This window comes from Punctularia strigosozonata, assembly GCF_000264995.1.
Source record: "Punctularia strigosozonata HHB-11173 SS5 unplaced genomic scaffold PUNSTscaffold_2, whole genome shotgun sequence".
NCBI classification, from domain to species: domain Eukaryota; kingdom Fungi; phylum Basidiomycota; class Agaricomycetes; order Corticiales; family Punctulariaceae; genus Punctularia; species Punctularia strigosozonata.
In genome coordinates this window covers 1,428,948-1,447,608 of record NW_006767434.1, presented here as the reverse complement: position 1 = coordinate 1,447,608, position 18,661 = coordinate 1,428,948, and the positions used below count along the sequence as shown (strand labels likewise).

General features: G+C 56.7%; 7 protein-coding genes across 7 annotated transcripts; 5 read left to right on the top strand and 2 right to left on the bottom strand.

The window, feature by feature from the left end:
- Positions 1-674: 674 nt before the first annotated feature.
- PUNSTDRAFT_118346 (uncharacterized protein) lies at positions 675-1,856 on the top strand. The gene is made up of 2 exons (XM_007380061.1): positions 675-1,170; positions 1,232-1,856. The coding sequence occupies exons 1-2, from the start codon at positions 982-984 to the stop codon at positions 1,424-1,426; spliced, it is 384 nt and encodes a 127-aa protein (XP_007380123.1). The 5' UTR covers positions 675-981; the 3' UTR covers positions 1,427-1,856.
- Positions 1,857-2,437: 581 nt separating this feature from the next.
- Positions 2,438-3,762, bottom strand: PUNSTDRAFT_111002 (Nop domain-containing protein; the record flags this gene model as incomplete). The annotated part of the gene is made up of 3 exons (XM_007380060.1): positions 2,438-2,602; positions 2,654-3,498; positions 3,558-3,762. The coding sequence occupies 3 exons, from the start codon at positions 3,760-3,762 to the stop codon at positions 2,438-2,440; spliced, it is 1,215 nt and encodes a 404-aa protein (XP_007380122.1).
- A 1,091-nt stretch (positions 3,763-4,853) lies between these two features.
- Positions 4,854-5,605, top strand: PUNSTDRAFT_111001 (uncharacterized protein; the record flags this gene model as incomplete). Its single annotated transcript, XM_007380059.1, has 4 exons — positions 4,854-5,021; positions 5,090-5,333; positions 5,393-5,496; positions 5,570-5,605. 4 exons carry the CDS (start codon positions 4,854-4,856, stop codon positions 5,603-5,605), a joined length of 552 nt encoding a protein of 183 aa, XP_007380121.1.
- A 2,759-nt stretch (positions 5,606-8,364) lies between these two features.
- PUNSTDRAFT_42136 (SNF5-domain-containing protein) lies at positions 8,365-10,229 on the bottom strand (the record flags this gene model as incomplete). The annotated part of the gene is made up of 4 exons (XM_007380058.1): positions 8,365-8,419; positions 8,484-8,995; positions 9,053-9,392; positions 9,448-10,229. 4 exons carry the CDS (start codon positions 10,227-10,229, stop codon positions 8,365-8,367), a joined length of 1,689 nt encoding a protein of 562 aa, XP_007380120.1.
- Positions 10,230-10,484: 255 nt separating this feature from the next.
- Positions 10,485-12,327, top strand: PUNSTDRAFT_141226 (Nucleotidyltransferase). Its single transcript, XM_007380057.1, has 9 exons — positions 10,485-10,533; positions 10,601-10,626; positions 10,678-10,799; positions 10,858-10,914; positions 10,975-11,084; positions 11,145-11,310; positions 11,371-11,426; positions 11,489-11,755; positions 11,818-12,327. The coding sequence occupies exons 2-9, from the start codon at positions 10,614-10,616 to the stop codon at positions 12,191-12,193; spliced, it is 1,167 nt and encodes a 388-aa protein (XP_007380119.1). The 5' UTR covers positions 10,485-10,533; positions 10,601-10,613; the 3' UTR covers positions 12,194-12,327.
- A 587-nt stretch (positions 12,328-12,914) lies between these two features.
- PUNSTDRAFT_130809 (uncharacterized protein) lies at positions 12,915-15,658 on the top strand (the record flags this gene model as incomplete). Its single annotated transcript, XM_007380056.1, has 3 exons — positions 12,915-14,361; positions 14,422-14,674; positions 14,758-15,658. The coding sequence occupies 3 exons, from the start codon at positions 12,915-12,917 to the stop codon at positions 15,656-15,658; spliced, it is 2,601 nt and encodes an 866-aa protein (XP_007380118.1).
- A 964-nt stretch (positions 15,659-16,622) lies between these two features.
- On the top strand, positions 16,623-18,620 carry PUNSTDRAFT_97325 (uncharacterized protein). The gene is made up of 6 exons (XM_007380055.1): positions 16,623-16,949; positions 17,028-17,068; positions 17,138-17,160; positions 17,256-17,404; positions 17,527-17,733; positions 17,800-18,620. The coding sequence occupies exons 1-6, from the start codon at positions 16,797-16,799 to the stop codon at positions 18,262-18,264; spliced, it is 1,038 nt and encodes a 345-aa protein (XP_007380117.1). The 5' UTR covers positions 16,623-16,796; the 3' UTR covers positions 18,265-18,620.
- Positions 18,621-18,661: the final 41 nt, after the last annotated feature.

Sequence of the window (18,661 nt, the reverse complement as noted above, 5' to 3'; positions counted from 1 at the left end):
GAACGATATGACCAGCGATTACGTTGGGATAGGTAATGTGGCATAGCAATGTAGTATAGCCTGGTTTGGCGTGAAAAACCTTCGCTCACCGAAAGCGGATGGGGATATCCTGACCGGGTCAGTCGTCTGCGCTATGGGGTAGCTCCGAAGCGCGTGGAATTTTTTGTTTACGTTGATGTATCATCATGCAGGACTGATGCAGATGTGTTGTTGACAGTTCAGCGCTCAGTGCTGAGTGGCGAACGAGAATGGAACTAGCTCAGTGGCCGGATTGGCACCTGTTCGCCTCCAAGGGCAGGTGTGCTTGAGTCTAGCACGAAAGGTTCTTCGGAGTAGCTCCCAGGCGTACGCTTCAACCCTGAAGGAAGTCTGAGTGAAAGCGCGCAACACGCAACTTTGAAGATCGAAACGAAATGGCGTATTCGGGCAAATGCGGCCCGGGGCAGAGCTCCGCCTCTATTGCTCTTCGAATTCACTTTGTCGCCGCCGACTCGCCGCCTATTCTGAGGAAGTAACTGTGTACAGCATGTACTCCTGTGGCTTGAAGCGACGTTCGATATGGTATGGTTCTGTGTCGATGAACTAGATCCTTTTCTGCGCGACCAACGATCCAGACGAAGTTACGAACGATCTGCCGCGTCGCGCGACTGTATGACTCGATCCCTTTCCTCTCTCTTCTACATCCTCTACGGAAATCTGCTGTAACATGATTTCTGGGCCGCAGAGCTCCTGCATGGATGCATTGCTGGACTCTACCGGATCTAAACATCCATACATCGATATAGATCAGCATTGGTACCGATTCTGCACTGCGCATCAACGCGCGTCGCGGTTGGCCAAATTTTCAGCATAGTAGCTTCACTGATACCACGGAAATGCACAGTCTTCGCCGTCCCGGTCGCTACCGGTCGAGTTATGGTGCCTCATATTCTCCATGTGCGCTACACACAAGCCTGACAGCGCGCTCCGATTGTAAGGTGTATGCCGGCTGTGTCAGGACGTAGTCTGCGGCTACACGCGGTTGTGGGACACGCTCAATTTGACGTCTCATCCAGAGGCGAGCCGTTTCAAGGGGGGGCGCGCCTGCGAAATGATTCGAGCGCTGGCTCCAGATGGTATGCAACCCCTCGAGATAAACCATCAGTGGATGGATGTTCTGGCGCTCCTGGAGTAAGTCCTTGCTCCTTTCAGCCACGCGACGCTGCCCTTGTTGGACTCATTGACAATCAAGATCCATCCGAACCCCATCGATCCCATCTACCTGGACCTGTTGTGGGAGTCCTTCGTCTTGCTCTTTCTCGAGGAATCGGAGTCCCCCCGTCTGCGCATGCTCGTTCTCAACTTTCCCGACGAGTGCCGTATCATCGCATCCCCCCGCTGGTTTGGACAACGACGCGCGTCGAGCATCTGCGCAGGATTGAGATGAACGCATTTGACAGCTGGCCATGATCGTGTCTCTCGGCCCGGTGCTCGAGGCCCTGAAGGTCGGACCCCTCCTCCAGCGCTCGGAGTTTCACACAGAATTCGAGGACTCGCCAGTCGATATGCCCTCGCTGCGCCATATCTCAACAACCTGGACCTCCTCATTCAATGATTCGCTCCTTCTTCCTTGTCACGCTGATGATGGGCAGAAAGTTCTAAAAATTCGCTTCTGTAGAAGTTGCTCCAAATCAAACGTTGTGGATCATCCAGTACGAGCTCGTGGATACAGGCGGCCCTTACGAGTGGTTGAGGGCCAACACTGGATTATCATGGATTGGTCTTGTCGCATAAGTAGTGCTGCGACTGGCTGACGAGGAAGATGGAGTCTGACATAGGCGAGATAGAAAGTAGCAGTAATACACGACCGATAACATAAAAAAGAATGACATGCGATGACATAACCTACGCCAGCTAATCATCGCTCTTTTTCTCCTTCTTTTTCTTTTTCTTCTTCTCCCCTTCTGCCTCGGCGCCCTACGAATCGGACGTCAGGTCCGGATATCGCAGGATATAGTCCTTGGGGTCACTCACCTCTGCAGCGGCGGCCTCTTTCTTGGCCTTCTTTAAAGCCTTCTTCTCCTCCTTGCTCAGCTTGGCCTTCTTCTTCTTGCCCTCCTGCTCGTCATCCTCGCCGTCAACATCCATGTCCTCGCTCTTCCGCTTCCGCTTGCCCTCCTGATCCTTCTTCTCTTTCTTCTCCTTCTTTTTGGGGCTCGTGGCCTCGATCAGCGGCAACGCCGGTTCTTCCCCATCTGCCATATCTTCATCCCCATCCTCGTCCAATGCGAGTTGGTCGAGCACCTTCCGGATAACGTCGGCATTCTTCGTCGGCGCCTGGCCTTCGGCGAAGAACTTGAGGCGCTCCTCTACCTGGTCCCGGAGGGCCTCACCGAATTTTGATGTAGGGTTTTCTGTGAATAGGTATGGTGAGTGGGTTCATTTCGATGCGTGTTCGTTATGAGAACGGGAGGATTCGACACGAGGGTTGCTGCGAGTCCGTACCGGAGTAGCAGTCTATCCTCGAGGCGATAGAGCACTTGTTGGCAAGGAACCGTGATATACGGCCCTTGTGCTTCGGGCCGGCGCGACCGATGAACGATGAGTGGTACAGCAAGCCGTACTACGGGAGCCAGTGTCAGCATACAGGCAGTCACGTATTCCGTTGCAGTACCTTAGGTGTGTTCCCCTTCGTTTTCAGCGCCCTGAACAACGCCTTCTCCGCACCCAATATTTGGACGGTGCTCGCAGGGTACTTGCTCAAGTTAGTCAAGCTGCCTGCATGGCTGATGAGACGCGCGCCTATGCGCTCGCCAAGGAGAGCGGTGAGCGAAGGCGCGACGAGGTTCATCTTCTCAGCAAGGTACGCGGCGAGCGACTTGCGGTATTCGGCGATGGATACGACGCGGGTGGCGAACGCCATAACGTTCAGCATGTCGATCTCGGACAGGGACGCGCCCATGGAGCCCCGCGCGGCGTCGAGCACGTTCTGCGCGCGTGTCGCGTCGTCGTCGAGGAGCTCGGCGAGCTCGGGCAGCTTGTCCTCGTTCAGCGCCTCCTTGTTGCCGATGAAGCGCGCGACCTTGGCGTATTGGTAGTTGTCGGGCACGATACGGACGAGTTCCGGGAAGTGGTAGCCGTACCACTCCCGGATGCGCATCGAGAACAGGTTGACGTCCTTGTCGAGCTGGTCGAGGAGGGCGATCGCCTGAATGATCATGTTGTCGATCCGGTTCACGTTGAATTTCAGTTTGGCGCGCGAGAAGGAGTGTCCCAGGCCGAGCTGGGCCTTGGTGAGGTCGTCGGCGGCCATTCCGGTGAGCAGTTTAGGTGCGTGTAGGCGGATACCGCGGATGAGTTCCTGCGCGACATTGGCGGAAACGTCGCAGGAGATGCCGAGTTCGGTCTTAATAGAGGCTGCGAGAGCCGGGTCGGAGACGGCCAGCACGACCTTGGACTTTTTGGAGGGCTTGGAGAGAGTGAGCTCGAGGAGGGACTTGAGGTGGTCGTTGACGATGCCTATTATACGGGAGTCAGAAGCCTCTTATCGCAAGATAGCTCGCCCATGGAACACGCACCTTCAGAGACATCGTTTGCGTTCTCCAGCGCATGCGCCGCCGTCTTGAACGGCGAAAAGGAGATGAGCGACACCATTTTGCCGAATTTTGCAAGGTCGTCAATGGACTCCTGGATGTCCTTCGTTCGGGACTCGATGCTGGCGTGCAGCTTGGCTTCAAAAATGGCATAGCCGGAGGCGCTCTCGAATAGTACGTGGGTGACCATCCTGAAGACACCTCCCGAGCGCAAACCTCCAAGGACGAGCAAAAGTTGAGGGAAGGAGAGCGTTCGGCAAACGCCGGCTGCCGAAGAGTCACTTCAGCCTCTTAGGCTCAACCTCCTTCAGCGCTAGCTTCAGCCGCACCCTAGAGTGTCCTTTCCCGCTTCAAGGACTTCTGTCTGCTTGTAGCTACTGAGACGCAATTCAGACTTTTTACCTCGCTCATTCTCTGCTTGTGAACGCTTTGCTGCGAAAACTGGGGTTGTGCACTGGGGAGATGAAACCACAACTACTGACTAGTACTTATCACGAAATGGCAGTGATCCAAGGTCGGTTACCGCTATCCCAGTCATTATGTTTTACGAATTATACGTTTTCACGTAGATGATTTTGGCCCTCCGCCGGTTTTGTCGTGGAATTACCAAAATTGAACCTGGGCGCGCTTCTGTATCGTCCAAGAAGATACGCGTACAGCGGGCGCATACCTCCTGGTCGTTTAGAGACGCTCGCTTCGGATCTTGTACTCGAACTCGGGAATTTGTATCCGCAAACTGGACGGGTGGTACACCAGCATACACGTTTAGCCCAGATGATGCAGTCGGCTTCAGCGCATCGAACCCGCTGAGTGCCTTGCGGCGGGCTGCAGAAGGTGCCATCGCCCACCGTATAGCCCGGCTCGATGGTGCGAGAAATAAATGTCTCGCGCCCGGCGTCGATGAAGAGGCATACTAATAGCCAAGCACTGACCTCGTCCGTCACGCACGCGCCTGTCGTTAGCATGAAGTTCGCCCAGGTCCTCCTCACGCTTTCTCTCGGCGTCGGCCTGGTCAGGGCCTCCCCTTCCCCCACTCGATGGGTCAATCCGCCGCTTGAGCTCATTCGCCCTATCTCCTCTACCGTTTCTCGGACGGCGCTCCCGGACAGCGACACAGAGCGCAACCTATCGCCTACTGCATTGCGTGCGTCTTATCCTTTTTCCATTTGTCCCCGACACTGACGCTGTATCTTAGAGTCGAAACGTGGATGGCCATTTACGTGGCCTTGGCCGCCTAAGACCCCGACCCCGACCCCTTCTCCGACTCCGACTCCGGCTTTAATGACCTCTATCCGCGTGGTTGACCTTGACAACGGCGACGTCGTTCTCGGCTACGTCAACATGACTCTGAACGAGTACGGGGAATACGGGATCGCCACCGACGTCGTTGGGGCGCTCGGAATCACACTCCCGGCGAATGGCCTCGTACCGTCCGACCTCGCTATCACCGTAAGTTCTCTCCACACTCATCTTTCAATCTTTAGCATCTCGGTATCTCTGCTAATTTCCGCCAACAGGGTGCGTTCCCCGCCCTCGGCGGCGTGGTCGGGCTTTCTTCAAGCTCGAGCAACCTCGGGTCTGGCTCGTACAACTTCGTCTACCTCGCCGGCACCCCCAACGTCCCCGCAGGCCCCGCGGTCGCAAACCAGCCAAGCTCGGTCAACACCGCGACCGGGCTACAGACCGCGGTTTCGAGCGCGTTCTGGACTTACGACGCTATAACCGGGCTCCTCTCTGCGCACTGGGTCAACACCGACGGCAGTGCGTCAGAATTACTCTATGTTCCAATTGATCGGTTCCTCATTCCTCTTGCGTCGTAGGTGATCCGGTGACGGAGTTCGTCTACTACATGCCCGATAACGTGATCTGTCTGACAGGCGACGTGAACGCCTTTCGTAACTACTTTGGCGAGGGAAGTCGCGTCGTGAGTTCCCCCCCCCCCCCCCCTCATCCCATATCGCCCGTGACCCTTAACGCCTCTTCTCGTCGTATCACAGGCGCTTCAAGTCATGGAGCTTCCAAACACCTCTTAAGTGCAAGTACTACATGTAAACCGTGCCTAACCACGACTTGAGATTTGAGTCACCTTCAGCTCCGATGAGACGAACGCGAAGGGCTGAGTGTCGGGATGCATGTCCATTTCAGAATTACAGGTCAAGGACATTCTTGTGCTCGTTAGCATTACGCCGGCATTTCCCGGCCAGGCCAATGGAGCGCGTTGGGCTTGTGATGATGTAATTACACGCCTTCGAATTGCACGTCCACCTACCACCAGACCATCGATTCTGGTGCAACAAAGAGACGTTCGGCTCTTAAATCCCAGCAATCGTTATTAAGAGTCATGCACAGATCGCTGCTGATACGTTTCCAACTATTATCTCGCCTCGCTTAGTCCCTCCACCACCGATAGCCCGTTCGCTCTGAGCGTGTGCATGGTATCGTCCATGAGAAATCATGATCTCAAATATGCACGCATACAAGCATGGCTGCATATATACGTGCACCTGAGGTTGGTTATCGCTTCTGAGGTTATTGATTTACGCAGGATGGACTAGGAAACGGAGGGGCGTAAAAACGGAAAAGGTGCCGTGGCCTGTAACTTGAATGACAGTTACGCTGATCCTTTTTATAGAGCAATAAAATAGTTGATGCAAAAATTGGGCCTTGAAAGCTGACCTCTTCGTGCTTGGCAGTCGACCTTACGATACCAACGTTCAAGCAAATGGCCAGATACGCATTACGTCAAGAACAGCTGCTACATAGAACCGTTTCGTTCGATGTACCCCTTGGCGCATAGCGTTTGCAGCTTCCATGACGTGGCCCACTCAGGGGCATGTAATCCGGCCGCCAGGCGGGTCGCAGATGCTCGCTCCGCCTGAGGCATAGCATAGACCTGACCGGACATCAGTACCATTCAGCACAAACAGATAACAGATCAGGACGGGCTCAATAGTAGCAGGTGACTGCTTTTGTTCAGTATCGTGTAGTTTGTACTCACCGTCGCCTTCGCAGAAGCAATAGTTGCCAATGCCGTTGTCGGGATCGGCTCTGCAAGAAACACGGGTTAGGACAATGCGCACGACAGGCGATAAGAGCGGCGTACTGATTGAAGCATGGTTGAACCTGTGCGGTTGCGATGCCCGCAAACAGCAGTGCTGCGACGATGGAAAAGATCTTCATCTTTGGTTTAGACTGGCTCGGTGAGTGCTCTAATTCCTGGGGCGAAATACACACAACTCGACGGCTTATATAGTGCCAGGCTTACCCTGCGTACGGGGATGCGAGCATGGGGTATCATGAAAGGGTAGCTTCCCCTGCCCCTCCTGGTTCACCATCCGCACCTCCGGGGTTGCGATTAGACAGCGACTAGCCTCGCTCGACCCCCGATTTCGCTGACTCACCGCGAGACGCTGCCATCATACAAACTGTCCACAGTACAATGGTCACAGTGCATACCCGAATAGGTCCGATGTGCGCGGGGCGATGCGGCATATCAAGTTATCCTTTGTCTTCTCGGATGTAAGTCAAAATTACTGCGTTGGCGCTGTCCGCGCTGAGCTTCTACTGTTTCAGCGTCCACGGCAGGGCAGCGGCCCGTCAGACCACGTCGATTGTGCCGGAGGTTTGAGTCAGATAGTCCACGTCGCCAGCGGCTGAGCTGGTACACCACCCAAGCCTAATCATGTTAACACGCTCATCAAAGAGCCTCTCCGATTCCGATGGCGTCTGGGCGTCACCATTTGCAAGCTTAACTGAATGCCGCGTTGGTGTGACCTGCCTTGACCACGACGGATCCTACACGATGTATCCGCGGCACCGCGGCAGGCGCCGATACTTGTGCACTCATGGAGTCAAACTCGCTCAATAGGTGTCCGTCGTGCATGTACCGTATACGTTCTAGCATAACCCCGACGCATGGAAGCTGACAGTCTCAGGATGCAGGTCCGGAGCTAGCGATCGTACGCGCTGTTGATGATTGCGTATGCAATGGAGTACCTTCCATAACATCAATCTCGATGCAACAATCATAGGGTTGCATCATCCGTAGCGGCTTTCACTACGTTTTCTCGGACGATGAACAGTTACGTCTCGCCGTCCAACGCCGCCCAAACTACCGATTTTTTTGTGCGGCTTGTCTGGACTGGCGGATCGATACTTTTCCCTTGTCTCATGCACTGCGACCGGAACGACGACGTCTCTCAGAACAAGAGTGATGAAGATGGCACGATGTGCCGGTCTACGCGGCCAACGCATTATCTATGTTGTCGCCGCTTTCCCAGTTTCCGTCATAGATTCCGTGACGTCAAAACCCGTGTGCATGTGCGTAAGCGCGAACAAGTTAGGTCTGCCTGTTCACTTGAAGGTCGTAGCTATCTTAGAATGGTCTTGAGGGCGCATTGATACGCGACTCGCTTCGCGCCTCGGAGACAATCGTGTGACCTGCAGCCAGTTCTGATTTCACAACACCGACAGTGCAGATATGTTAGCCGCAAGGTCTTGAGATTTTCCTGGGGGAGACAGCAAATGTTGGAGCGTCGACGGCAGTACAGCATACGATACACTATTTCTCGAACAACGCGAACACCCATGTCAATATGCATATGCGTCGAAATGCGAAACCCATTACCCAGTAATTCGCGTATCTTGTGCTCGTGATGGTGTGGAACGTATGGTCGATCATCTGCGACGCATGAATAAGGGAGAACACGCGTTACTGGTCACGATATAGCAGGTGGTCACCGTACAACGAAAAGGAGACGCAGTTGATACAACGATAACATACAAAGATTTTTCATCGTCTCCGCCGTCCCGAAGTCTGGAACTTGCTGGTTTCTCTCCGCAAACGCCTGCCAAAAAAAATCGTCAGAAACCACTGTGACCACTCGACGACGAAAGAAGGAGCAGACATACCGACTCGCACGTTCCCGTTCGATCTCTCGCCGCTCGATGTCCTCCGCCGTGAGCTCCTCGAACCGCGTCGCGAAGTCCTCTGCCTCCTGCCAATCCCGCCACACGCTCTTGAGCACCTTCGGTCCCCTGCCGTCCTTCGGTGCGCGGCCCCACGACATCCCGAGCCCCGTTTTGTCCTTTAGCAGGCTCAGGCCGCTCTTGTCCCGCCGCTCGCGCTCCCGGCCTTCCCCGGCGGGTCTTCCACTGTTCGCCAGGGTGTTCGCAGCGGTAGTCGCGTCCGCGAGCTGCGTGCCGTCCACGCCGTCGTCCCCGCCGATGACGCCCCACTCGATTGCGTCCTTCTTGTGCTTCACGATTTCCTCGTGTACGGCGTGCGCGACGAGTGGGACGGCTTCGCCCGCTAGCCCGAGCTCGGCGCAGAGCTTTTGGGAGAAGGCTTCCGGTGTGAGCGGGGATAGTAGGTCCCACTCAATGTGGTCCATGAGATGGTGGTTGCCGATCTGCACGTCGATCTGGACATCGAGTTCAGTACCCTCCACTCTCCTTCACAGGAATGAATGACAACGCACCTCGAGCAGAACCCGACATTCCGGGTAAATTTCTCCGGGCTCTGCCGGTTCCCGCCCGTCCGCGTCAACGCGGTCGTCCACGCCGAGGTCCATGCTCGCGATGCCCTCGTGGTCCTCGAGCTGCGCGCGGATCTGGTTCGCGATCGTCTCTGCCCACGGCTTCTCGGGCAGGTCAAGGTCGGCGCAGAATATGCGCGCGAACCGATCTGGGGTGACGAGGCGCTCGTGCAGGTTCCACACGAAGCAATCGCGCACGCGGTGCGTGTCCGTCTCGAACTCAACCCGCACAGGCACCAGCGCCGTTGGCCGCTCGGCCTGCTGTTCTAAGCCGTCCTGAGTCCTATGAGCCTGTCGCCGTCAGCGGCAGGGTGAGTGGTGGTAGCTGGTGAACTCACACGTATTCGTGGTCGGTCATCGGCACTAGCTTCGACTGGATGTACCGCGCGGGGGGTATCTGCCCGAGATAGCTCTGGTCCAGCTCCCTGCTTTTCGTCTGCGCACCCGCTCCGCCGACGGGCGTCTGAGGCGTCGCGCGGCTCGCGCCCGTGCCCGAGTGAAAAACGCCCATGCCGGTCGACATGCGTGCGGCGCGTCCGCCTTGCGCGTTTCGGATCGCGGTGCGCGTGCCGCCAGACGCTTGGAAGTCCGAGTCGTCCGAGTCAAGCTCGCCCGCGTCGGGGATATCGTCGCCTGAGCCTGGGTCGGCGTACGAGACGGCTGCGGCGCCCCGTCGTGATGCGCGCCCGGAGGATGCTGCGGCGGCCTGGAGGGCGACGGAGGTTGAGAGGATGGGTTGCATGAGCAGCGTCGCGCCGGTGCGCATGCGAGAGGGGTAAGTCGAGCTGAACGCCTGGCGTGCGGGTGGGAGAGGCGGCGGAGGCGGGTACTGGGGTTGCTTCTGATGTTGGTATTGAGTAGCATACTGCGCCGTGCTTGCGGGGGCGGTGGTTGTGGTTGCGGGGGCGGGTTGAGGTGGAGGGGTGTAGGACGGCGCCTGGGCAGCGCCCCCAGAGCGTAGGGCGCGAGTGCGGGGCGCGCTGCGCTGAGAGGGGATGGCACCCTTTGGCGTCGCCTGGGGATTTGACGACCAGCTTTGAAGATTCTGTTGGTATGTTGCCTGGTACTGTTGTTGGCGCGAGAGTTGCGAGATTGTCTCGCGTAGCTGGGCATCTGTCATATGGCCGTAAAGCGAGCCAGACGCTGCTGCCTGTCCGTCGGCCATTGCAAGTCCCTTCTTGATATCAATATCCGAGATGGTATGCTATGAACAGGTAGATAACCGAGAGGAGGTGGTGGAGGTGGTGGTGGCAGGAAGCACGCGAGACGCGTCCGACGCGTCTCGCGGCTAACTGCTCGAAATTATTTCCCTCCCTCCGTCACTCGTCCATGTTGACTCGGTTTGTGCGTCCTGCGACAACACTTCACCATGCATGTCGCTATGCTAGAACAGCAGCCAAGCGTCCGCAACACAACTACAACCCGTGAGTCGCTGCCTACGGCCTCCTTGCGGCCTCCTTGCGGCCTCACGCTGACATGGCCGGTCCTCAGTGCCATTGTAGAGATGCTCACGCGCAGTACGAGTAATCTATGAAACCGCATATACACCATCATAACTGCTCTGTTAGGTCTTGACGAAGAGACGTCGGCACCGACCCCGAACACATTCAAAATTCGCGCCTTCAAGCTCGCCATACGGACCATCAATGCCCTCGAGGATCCCATCACTTCTGGCGAACAAGCCAAAGACGTTCGTCGCACTGGTCGTCGTATCATGCTGTCAACTTGTCTCACGCCCCCACCCATAGCTCAGAGGTATTGGCCCACGCATCGCGGCGCGGATCGACCAGTTCCTGCAGGAGTTAGTGCGTGCCCCATCCTCCTGACCGTTTCCCGTTCTTCCTTTGTGCTCATGGACGGCGCAGAACCGCGACGTTTCTCATGAGTCGCACCATTCTTCGTCCGCCGCGGCGGAAAGCGAAGACGTGATCGCCGACCGGGCTGCCAAAGAGCTGCAACAGATAACCGGAATTGGGTCGGTTCCTTCTCTCTCCTCCTCTGTACCTACATAGTATGTTCATCACCCGTGCCGCAGCCCCAGCAAAGCAAGAACGCTCGTCGCGGCCGGCTGCACCTCGATCGCCCAGCTCCGGGCCAGCCCTGAGCTAAAAAATAAGCTCACCCGCTCGCAGCGGATAGCGCTCGATTTTCATGGCCAGCTCAAGAAGGGTGTCACGCGTGCGCAGAGCGAACAAGCGCTTGTAAGTGATTGTACCGCTCCTCCAAATCTACTTGACGACGTTTCTGTCTGATCGACACAGAAACTCGTGCGCATGTGCGTACCATCGTCCTGCGAAGCTCATCTTGTCGGCAGCTAGTAAGTACACGTCTCGGCACCTCCCTTAACTGACCATATGTTGACATATCGTCCTATATCAGCCGCCGCGGCGCCGCGCAGCCCTCCGACATAGACATCCTCATATTGGACCCGGACATGCCCGCGCCATCCTCCCCAATCCCACAACGTGCGAGTGCCGGCCGACGGCGCCCCACTGGCGTCCTCGCGGAAACGATCAAGGCGCTGGAGCGCGACGAAAGCGGTGCCGCGGTGACGATATCAGGCGGCCTGACCCAATGGCAGGGCATTGTACGGCTTAACAACGACCAACACGCCAGAACACCCGCCTACCGACGTATGGACATATGGTACGCTTCGCTCCACTCCCTTGCCCAGGGCGAACCGACGTACTTACGACGGCGGCGGACAGGGTGTACCCGAAGGAGTGCGCTGCGGCGGCGCTGCTCGCGCGAACGGGCGACGTCGAGTTCGTGCGCGACACCCGCGAGCGCGCGTCTCGGCGCGGCCTGCACCTCAACGACTACGGCCTCTGGCGGAGGGTCGATCCAGAGCACTTGGCGGAGACGACGCGCGAGGCGGAGGACGAGGAGAACGATGACATGCTGGATATGGATGACGATCCGTGGGAGCGCGTGGACACCCCGACAGAGGAGGACTTACTCGAACATCTCGGGTTGGAGAACGTCGTTCCCGAGAGGCGCAATTTCGAGAACTTGTTGACGAAGAGACGGGAGAGGCGGGGAAGACCGAAGGGGTCGACGAAAAAGGCGGCCACCTCGTCATGAAGCGTTGGCGGAGGCCAGGTATACGGTACCATAACATAACATTCCTTAATACGAGCATCGCATCAACAGCGATGGCGATGTCTTCTGGACGTCACGACTCATTGCACGTTGAAGTCCGACATACTACTTCAGCCATTGTTACACCCAGGAATAATGATACTGCTGAGAGTTAGAGACTATATCTGAACGTGTCCGTGTACAGATCTACCACTTCAAATGTCCCAATGTTCAGCTATATACACCATCAATACGCGAGCGTTCACGCCGGAGCTGCGATTTGAAGTCCGGATGGTGCGACATAATATAAAGTGTGTCCCACAGCTGCGCAAGGCCACGTACAATGTCCCGCTACAGCCTGCATACTTCTTGGAACCCGCAGCATGCTGTGGGGCTCGTCAAGTGTGCATGCCATGATTATGTAGCCCCATAGCTCTACAGGCAACGAGGGTGGCGGCGAAGAATGCGTGGTCTACGCTTGAGTGGCACGATGGATGAACCAAGGGAGTGTTATATATCATCGAGCTACAATATGAGTATTTGCAAAGACGGATCAGATGCATCGACAAAAGAATTCTTTGACCGGGATGTGATCTTTGTCACAAAGAAAGAGTCCAGGACCGAAGCCAGAGATCGTCATGGATTCAATATTCAGGTCTCGTTTCGACGTCTTATGTAAAGCATTCTTCGCCTTGACTTCCTCCTTCCGCGACCTTGAACGACGATGACAACATCAGGCGCCGCGATTGATTACTACTCATATAAGGTCCCGCAGCTCAAGGAACTTTGCAAAGAGCGCGGGTTGTCTGGCTTCTGGACTCTCAACAAAGCCGCGATCATTCAGAAACTTCGAGACGCTGAGGCAGCCGCTGAACCCTTCTCGAAAGTCCCGAAGGTTGGCAACGCGAATCGTCGGGCCCCACAGCACGACACTGCAGCATCATCGTCCGGCGCTCAGAGGAAGCACAAGGGGGCCGCAGCAACTACAGGTAACGCCCACACACCTAGCACAACGCTTACGGACGCGCATACATCCACACTCCATGGGCCGGATGGTGCAAGGTCGAGCGAGGGAGCGAACAACTCCAGCATTGCAACTTCTGTATCTCTCCCTGGCCCTACGACGCTTACACTCACCCTGATGCCCTCGCACATCGCTCATGCTGGCGGTTCCTCTGGCTTTACTGGCACCTTTCTGGATGGCGCTACTGTCTTGACTGCTACAGCAACGTCAATCACTGATCCACCAAATGTTTCAGAAGGTCTAGAGTCCTCGCGGACTGAAGGCGTCTCAGCAGGGGCTCCGTCAATCTCAGGTGCTCCGCGAGCTGCCGAGAGGAAACCTCGTAAACGACCTTTGGACCAGTCTGTTAATAAACCTGCTACGTTGCATAAGAAGAAGAAAATCGACACTAATCAATCTCGATCCCCGGCGACATCGGCGATTCACAACCAGCCAGTCGATAGCATGCCCCCAACTGACTCGCGCCAGGGTATCGATCCGCCCCCGATTGCTGCGTCTGCCGCAATCATCCAGTGTCTACCGTCCATGGTTCGCCGGCCTGCTGAACGCGTGAGGTATTTCAAGGTTCCAGAGTTACCAAACAAAGTCACCATCGGTGATAGGGCCGTTGCTGTCAATGTTGGTTCTTCCACGACTCCTGCTTCTGCTCGTGCCCCAGCCCCAGCCCCAGCTCCCGTACCTGCTCATCCTCCAGCTCCAGAGCCAGCACCAGCATCTGCCCGCGCTCCTGCTGCTGCTGCTGCTCGCGCGCGTACTCCCGCTCGTGCTCCCGCGCCTGCTTCTGCACTGGTTCCGGCTTCGAATCTGACATCTGCATCGGTCACCAAACCACTCGAATCCGGATCAGCCAAGACGGCTTCATGGCGGCGGTTCAAGCCGATAGTTCCGAAACGGCCAGGTCCCGGCTTGGAACTGACTGCTGGCAACTATGTCGCTACCCAGCAGAATCGTGTACCTTCTACCATCTTAAATCTGAGTTACCCCGATCTTCCTCCAGCACCACCGCCGCCGGCACTCGTCAATATTACGCTACCGCCGAAGCTTGCTCAACGCAGGTCGATCGATCGGTGGTCTATTATCCTCAGCGGCCTCTCCGACACAGAGAGGGCGAAGTGCACGCATGTCTCGAGGGTGTTTCGATACGCAGGTACGCGAACGCTTCCCGTCATGCGCGCCTCTACAACTCATACCTTGTAACGCTGCATAGTATACCTGTCTGCAGTCGCCATCCTCGAGCGCGAGTGCGCGGGGAGACGGCTCGCTAGCGTCGCGGCATGCTGCCAGCGGAGCCGGACCAATATGTGGCCGTACCTGCGCCAACGTCGCAGAGAGGCCGCGGCTGCGAGAGCCGTCTTTGATAACTCGTTCTTGGGCACGAACGTGTTTAAGGGTGGGCGACCCATCGCAAAGAGGCTCTGGACGAGCCCGGATTACGAGAGGCAGGCCAGCGTCGCGCTTCGGTGAAGGATTCACATACTCCTGTCACATCTCTCGCGAATGCGGGAAGCCCATGAATTCGTGTGCTTACTGTTTTGTTCCCCAGTTTCGTGTTGTCGAGAGTGTGGTTTCATATTTGCATCGGCGAATGGGGAGGCGATGAAGATGCAGCCCAAGCTATGAGGCCGTGGATGGACGAAATGGTTGTGGACGTTCAGCCCGTCGTGAAGGGCGCGGTATGGTCCGTGACCGTCCTGCTGAAGAAGACGGGGGAGACGAGGACCTGTTACGTCCTCGAGGCTACTGCAGAACTAATCGGGCGACCCGAAGATCCTTATCCGCAGCAAGACTCGCAGTTTCCGGTGCGGGAGGATTGGTTTGCTTACGTCCAGGAGATGCTGCGGGACCTGCCAGAGGAAGGAGAGAGGCCGCGAGCGGCGCTCTTGGACCGATTGGCGTGGCAACACACGGCGGAATACGACAGAGGCGTGAGCCGGTTGTGGCTCGTGCGCGTGGGTCGGGAAGGCGCCGTTGGCGAGGCGAAGAGGCAGGTCGCGGAGCGGTATATCCTCGCCAGCGTCGTTGGGAACGGGTACGTCAATTTCCTGGCCATATATCGTCTCATCAGGGCTGACTCGGATTCGCTGCACTCGCTGGAAAAAAGATTGAGCGGAAGGTGGATGTCGAACATCGAGATGGCGCAGGAGTCCGCGTCTTTGTCCTCCGCTGCGGCTTTGAAACATTCGCGTGCAAAGGTCATGCCAAGGGTCAACCTGTTTCTCCCCGCGCAGCATCACGTTGAATCCGTGCATTTCACCGCTTCGCGCGGTGGTGGGAATCTGCACCCAGCCCTCGCGGTGGTGCAGGCGATGGCGAGGGAAGTATTCGTACTCAGGGACAACGGAATGACCGTGGGGTGCGAGGGCGCCGAGGGGGAGGGGGAGGAGGGCGTCGCGCGCATATGGAGGGCGGTGTTGGGGTGTGATTCGAGAGGGCTCGCGATTTGATTGTTCGAGGATGTGGGGCGTGTACGATTGCTCTCTTTGTGAGTAGGATAAAGGTCAGACACTGTATGAAGCACTGTATATCATCGCTGGTTATCAGAACGCTCCTCACCCACAAGAACCGAGCTCGCCGAGTACTCTACACTATTCCTTGAAAGGCTGCGTCATAGATCCGCTACGGTACAAACATTCTTTCGGTCGGAATCCGTCCCTTGACGAGGTAGTATTAACCGTCGGTGTTGTGCGATAGGCGGCGGCGTGAGCGCTGAATGTTGAATATTGAATATTGAATGTCCTCTCAGGCTCTCGTGATCGGAATCGCGTGATGATCACTGACGGGCTGCACCTAAGGTAGGGCTCATTCATATATAGCCACTATCACGCGCTCAGACCTGTCACGCTATGGAGACTTTTGGCGGGGAACGGAGATGGAGCGTTACATTGGCTCACTACTCGTTTGTCCGACTACTTTTCCCAATAATTTTCTATAAAAAAGATAGATGCAGACTGTGCGCAGATATTGTATAGAAAATTTTCTTAATGCGCTTCTCTCACGCCTCGCTGTAAGGGTTCGAGGTGGTTAGATGTCCCTGATTTGGTCACGCTCGGGGCATCGACTGAATTTGAGTATCACATATTCACGTGAGTGTCACTGCAATGTCACTAGTAGCTATGTATGAATGAGCCCTACCTTACACCCAACGAACCTTGGAGTTCTCCGACATGAGTAGCGTTGCATAGTCATAGTCATAGTCATCGTCATCGTCATAGTCATAGTCATAGTCATAGTCATAGTCATAGTCATAGTCATAGTCATAGTCATAGTCATAGTAAGAAAGTAGTACAGGACCGCACAATATTTGGCCATAGACAACGCCCGCGATTCGACGACTTAAGTATTCAATGTAACCACGTGGCGAATTTACCCCGCATCGGACGCTCGCCGCGGGCACCGCGACCCGCGTTCCCTCGCTCATCTCGCTGCTCTGCACACCGGTCGTCTTCTTGAGAACCTTCTTGCTCTCCCCTCCAGACGTACTGTCCCCCCGAGCCTGGGGCTTTGCGAACCCACTACAACGACGGGATAGTCACTTGCACGGCAAACTTCAGATATCGCTACCGCTAGACGACGGGCTACTTCATGGCGATCATCGACGGAGGCGCCGCGACGGGCGGCGGTGGAGGAGACCAGGAGCTGCTTCGCCTATGGGGACTCGTCGCGGAGCTGTCCGAGCAGCTGTCGCTGCACCGCCAGGCGGCGAGCGCGTTGCATGCGCAGGTCGGCGATCTCAAGGTACGTGCGCGTTCCCGTTATCCCTTTCGTAAGTGGCCAGGGGAGGGAGCTCATGAAGAGTTGGGTGTGGATGTGTAGACGCAGGCGATACACTCGCAGACGGGGTTCGTGCTCAGGAGGTGGGTTTCGATCGCTCATACGCTAACGATCAGACCAACCGACCGACTGATTCTCGCTTGTACGGGCAGGTTTAACACGGACAAGAGCGATGGTGCGTCCATCCTCTCTCCTCTCTCTCTCTCTCTCTCTCTCTTCTAAACGTCCGTACGACTTCGGCGAACTGACGATACGGGTATACGTGTGCAGAGGAGTACGAGACGGAGCTGAAGCGGATGAACGCCGCGCTCGGGGAGGAGAACAGCGCGTTGGCGAACGAGAACAAGCAGCTCGGGGCGCTCATCAAGGAGTACGAGCAAACGCTCGAGAACGTCATGGACGCGTTTCGCAAACGAGCCGTACGTTCCCTTCCCCCCACCCCTTTCTCTCTCTTCTGCGTCCTTTTCTCTATGTTCTACGTATATACACGCGATTGGAAAGTTCTAACGCGATCGTTTTTTTTTTTTTTTTGGGATGTTAGCACGAGGTGCAAGTGCGGGAGCTGTCGCTGATACGCGAGTACGAGGCGCGGTTGATGGATCGTGAGGACGCGGAGCTCGGGGCGGCGCTGGGCGCGAGCGCGGCGGTGTCGCAGAGCGTGGGGAGGATGAGCCGGTTGTTGAGGCGCGCGTTGAGGGCGGCGCAGGGCGAGGACGGGTATTATGCGCCGGCGGACGTGCGCGCGCGGGTGATCATCGACGGGGAGCACGACGATATCATGCATACCCATACGAGCGGGGAGGAGGAGGGGGAGATAGGGGAGGAGGAGTGGGCGGAGGCGGGGGTGAGCGAGTGGGCGCTGGAGAGGGAGTGCGAGCTGGCGAGGGTGGAGAGGGAGAACGAGGAGTTGAGGCGGTTGCTCGCGATGAGGGAGCAGATGAGGGCGGTGAGCGTGCCTCAGCAGGGGTCGGGCCAGGCGCGGGGGGCGGGATTGCCGGATCTGAGGAAGTGGATTGGGAGGGGACAGGGGCGGGGGGAGCACGAGCACGAGGTGCAAAGTCAACATGGGGAGGAGCACAGCCAACAGCGGGAGGAGGAGGAGAAGGTGGAGGAAGCTTTGGCAGAAAAGGAGCAACCCGAGGAAGAGGCAGAAGCAGAAGAAGAGGAGGTCGTTGAGCAGGCGAAGGACGAGCCGACCTACCAGAGCGAGGAGGAGCGAGAGGAGGATGTCGCGCCGTCACCGATACCTGTGAACGCGGAACCAGAACCCGCTCCCTGAGATCTATCTGGGAAGCGGATGACGCGTTTCCCCCGCGACGACAGCGGGCAGTCGACCGCAGGCCTATCTTGGATCTACCGGTCTATTCAAGCTCGCAGGCACGGCACGAGAGATGCGATTGATTGTGCGTCGCGCATCAGGGACTCCGGATGGGATCATGACGAGGCTAAGGTTGGGCTACCACTCTCCGCGGAAGCGTACTGTAACACATGGTGTGTGCGGTGCATGTAACTCTAGAATTCATCCGCCTTTGGACTTTCTGCGCCATTGCTGTCTGTGCCGACTGCAATGGCGATGCGCACATCATGTGGTTATCAATTCTACTGTAGTGTATTGCACTTGGGTGAGATCGCGAACAACCACAGAATCTGATACTGCGCTCGGAGGCAATTATAAC

Excerpts from the sequence above, each read along its gene's own strand:
- PUNSTDRAFT_97325 (XM_007380055.1), top strand. The coding sequence starts at position 16,797 with ATGGCGATCATCGACGGAGGCGCCGCGACGGGCGGCGGTGGAGGAGAC. Across the intron at positions 17,161-17,255 it reads TAACACGGACAAGAGCGATG|AGGAGTACGAGACGGAGCTG; the intron begins GTGCGTCCATCC and ends ATACGTGTGCAG. Across the intron at positions 17,734-17,799 it reads CGGCGGACGTGCGCGCGCGG|ATAGGGGAGGAGGAGTGGGC; the intron begins GTGATCATCGAC and ends GAGGAGGGGGAG.
- PUNSTDRAFT_118346 (XM_007380061.1), top strand. The coding sequence starts at position 982 with ATGCCGGCTGTGTCAGGACGTAGTCTGCGGCTACACGCGGTTGTGGGA. Across the intron at positions 1,171-1,231 it reads GATGTTCTGGCGCTCCTGGA|ATCCATCCGAACCCCATCGA; the intron begins GTAAGTCCTTGC and ends TTGACAATCAAG.
- PUNSTDRAFT_141226 (XM_007380057.1), top strand. Across the intron at positions 11,085-11,144 it reads CAACAGATAACCGGAATTGG|CCCCAGCAAAGCAAGAACGC; the intron begins GTCGGTTCCTTC and ends CCCGTGCCGCAG. Across the intron at positions 11,756-11,817 it reads TACCGACGTATGGACATATG|GGTGTACCCGAAGGAGTGCG; the intron begins GTACGCTTCGCT and ends GGCGGCGGACAG.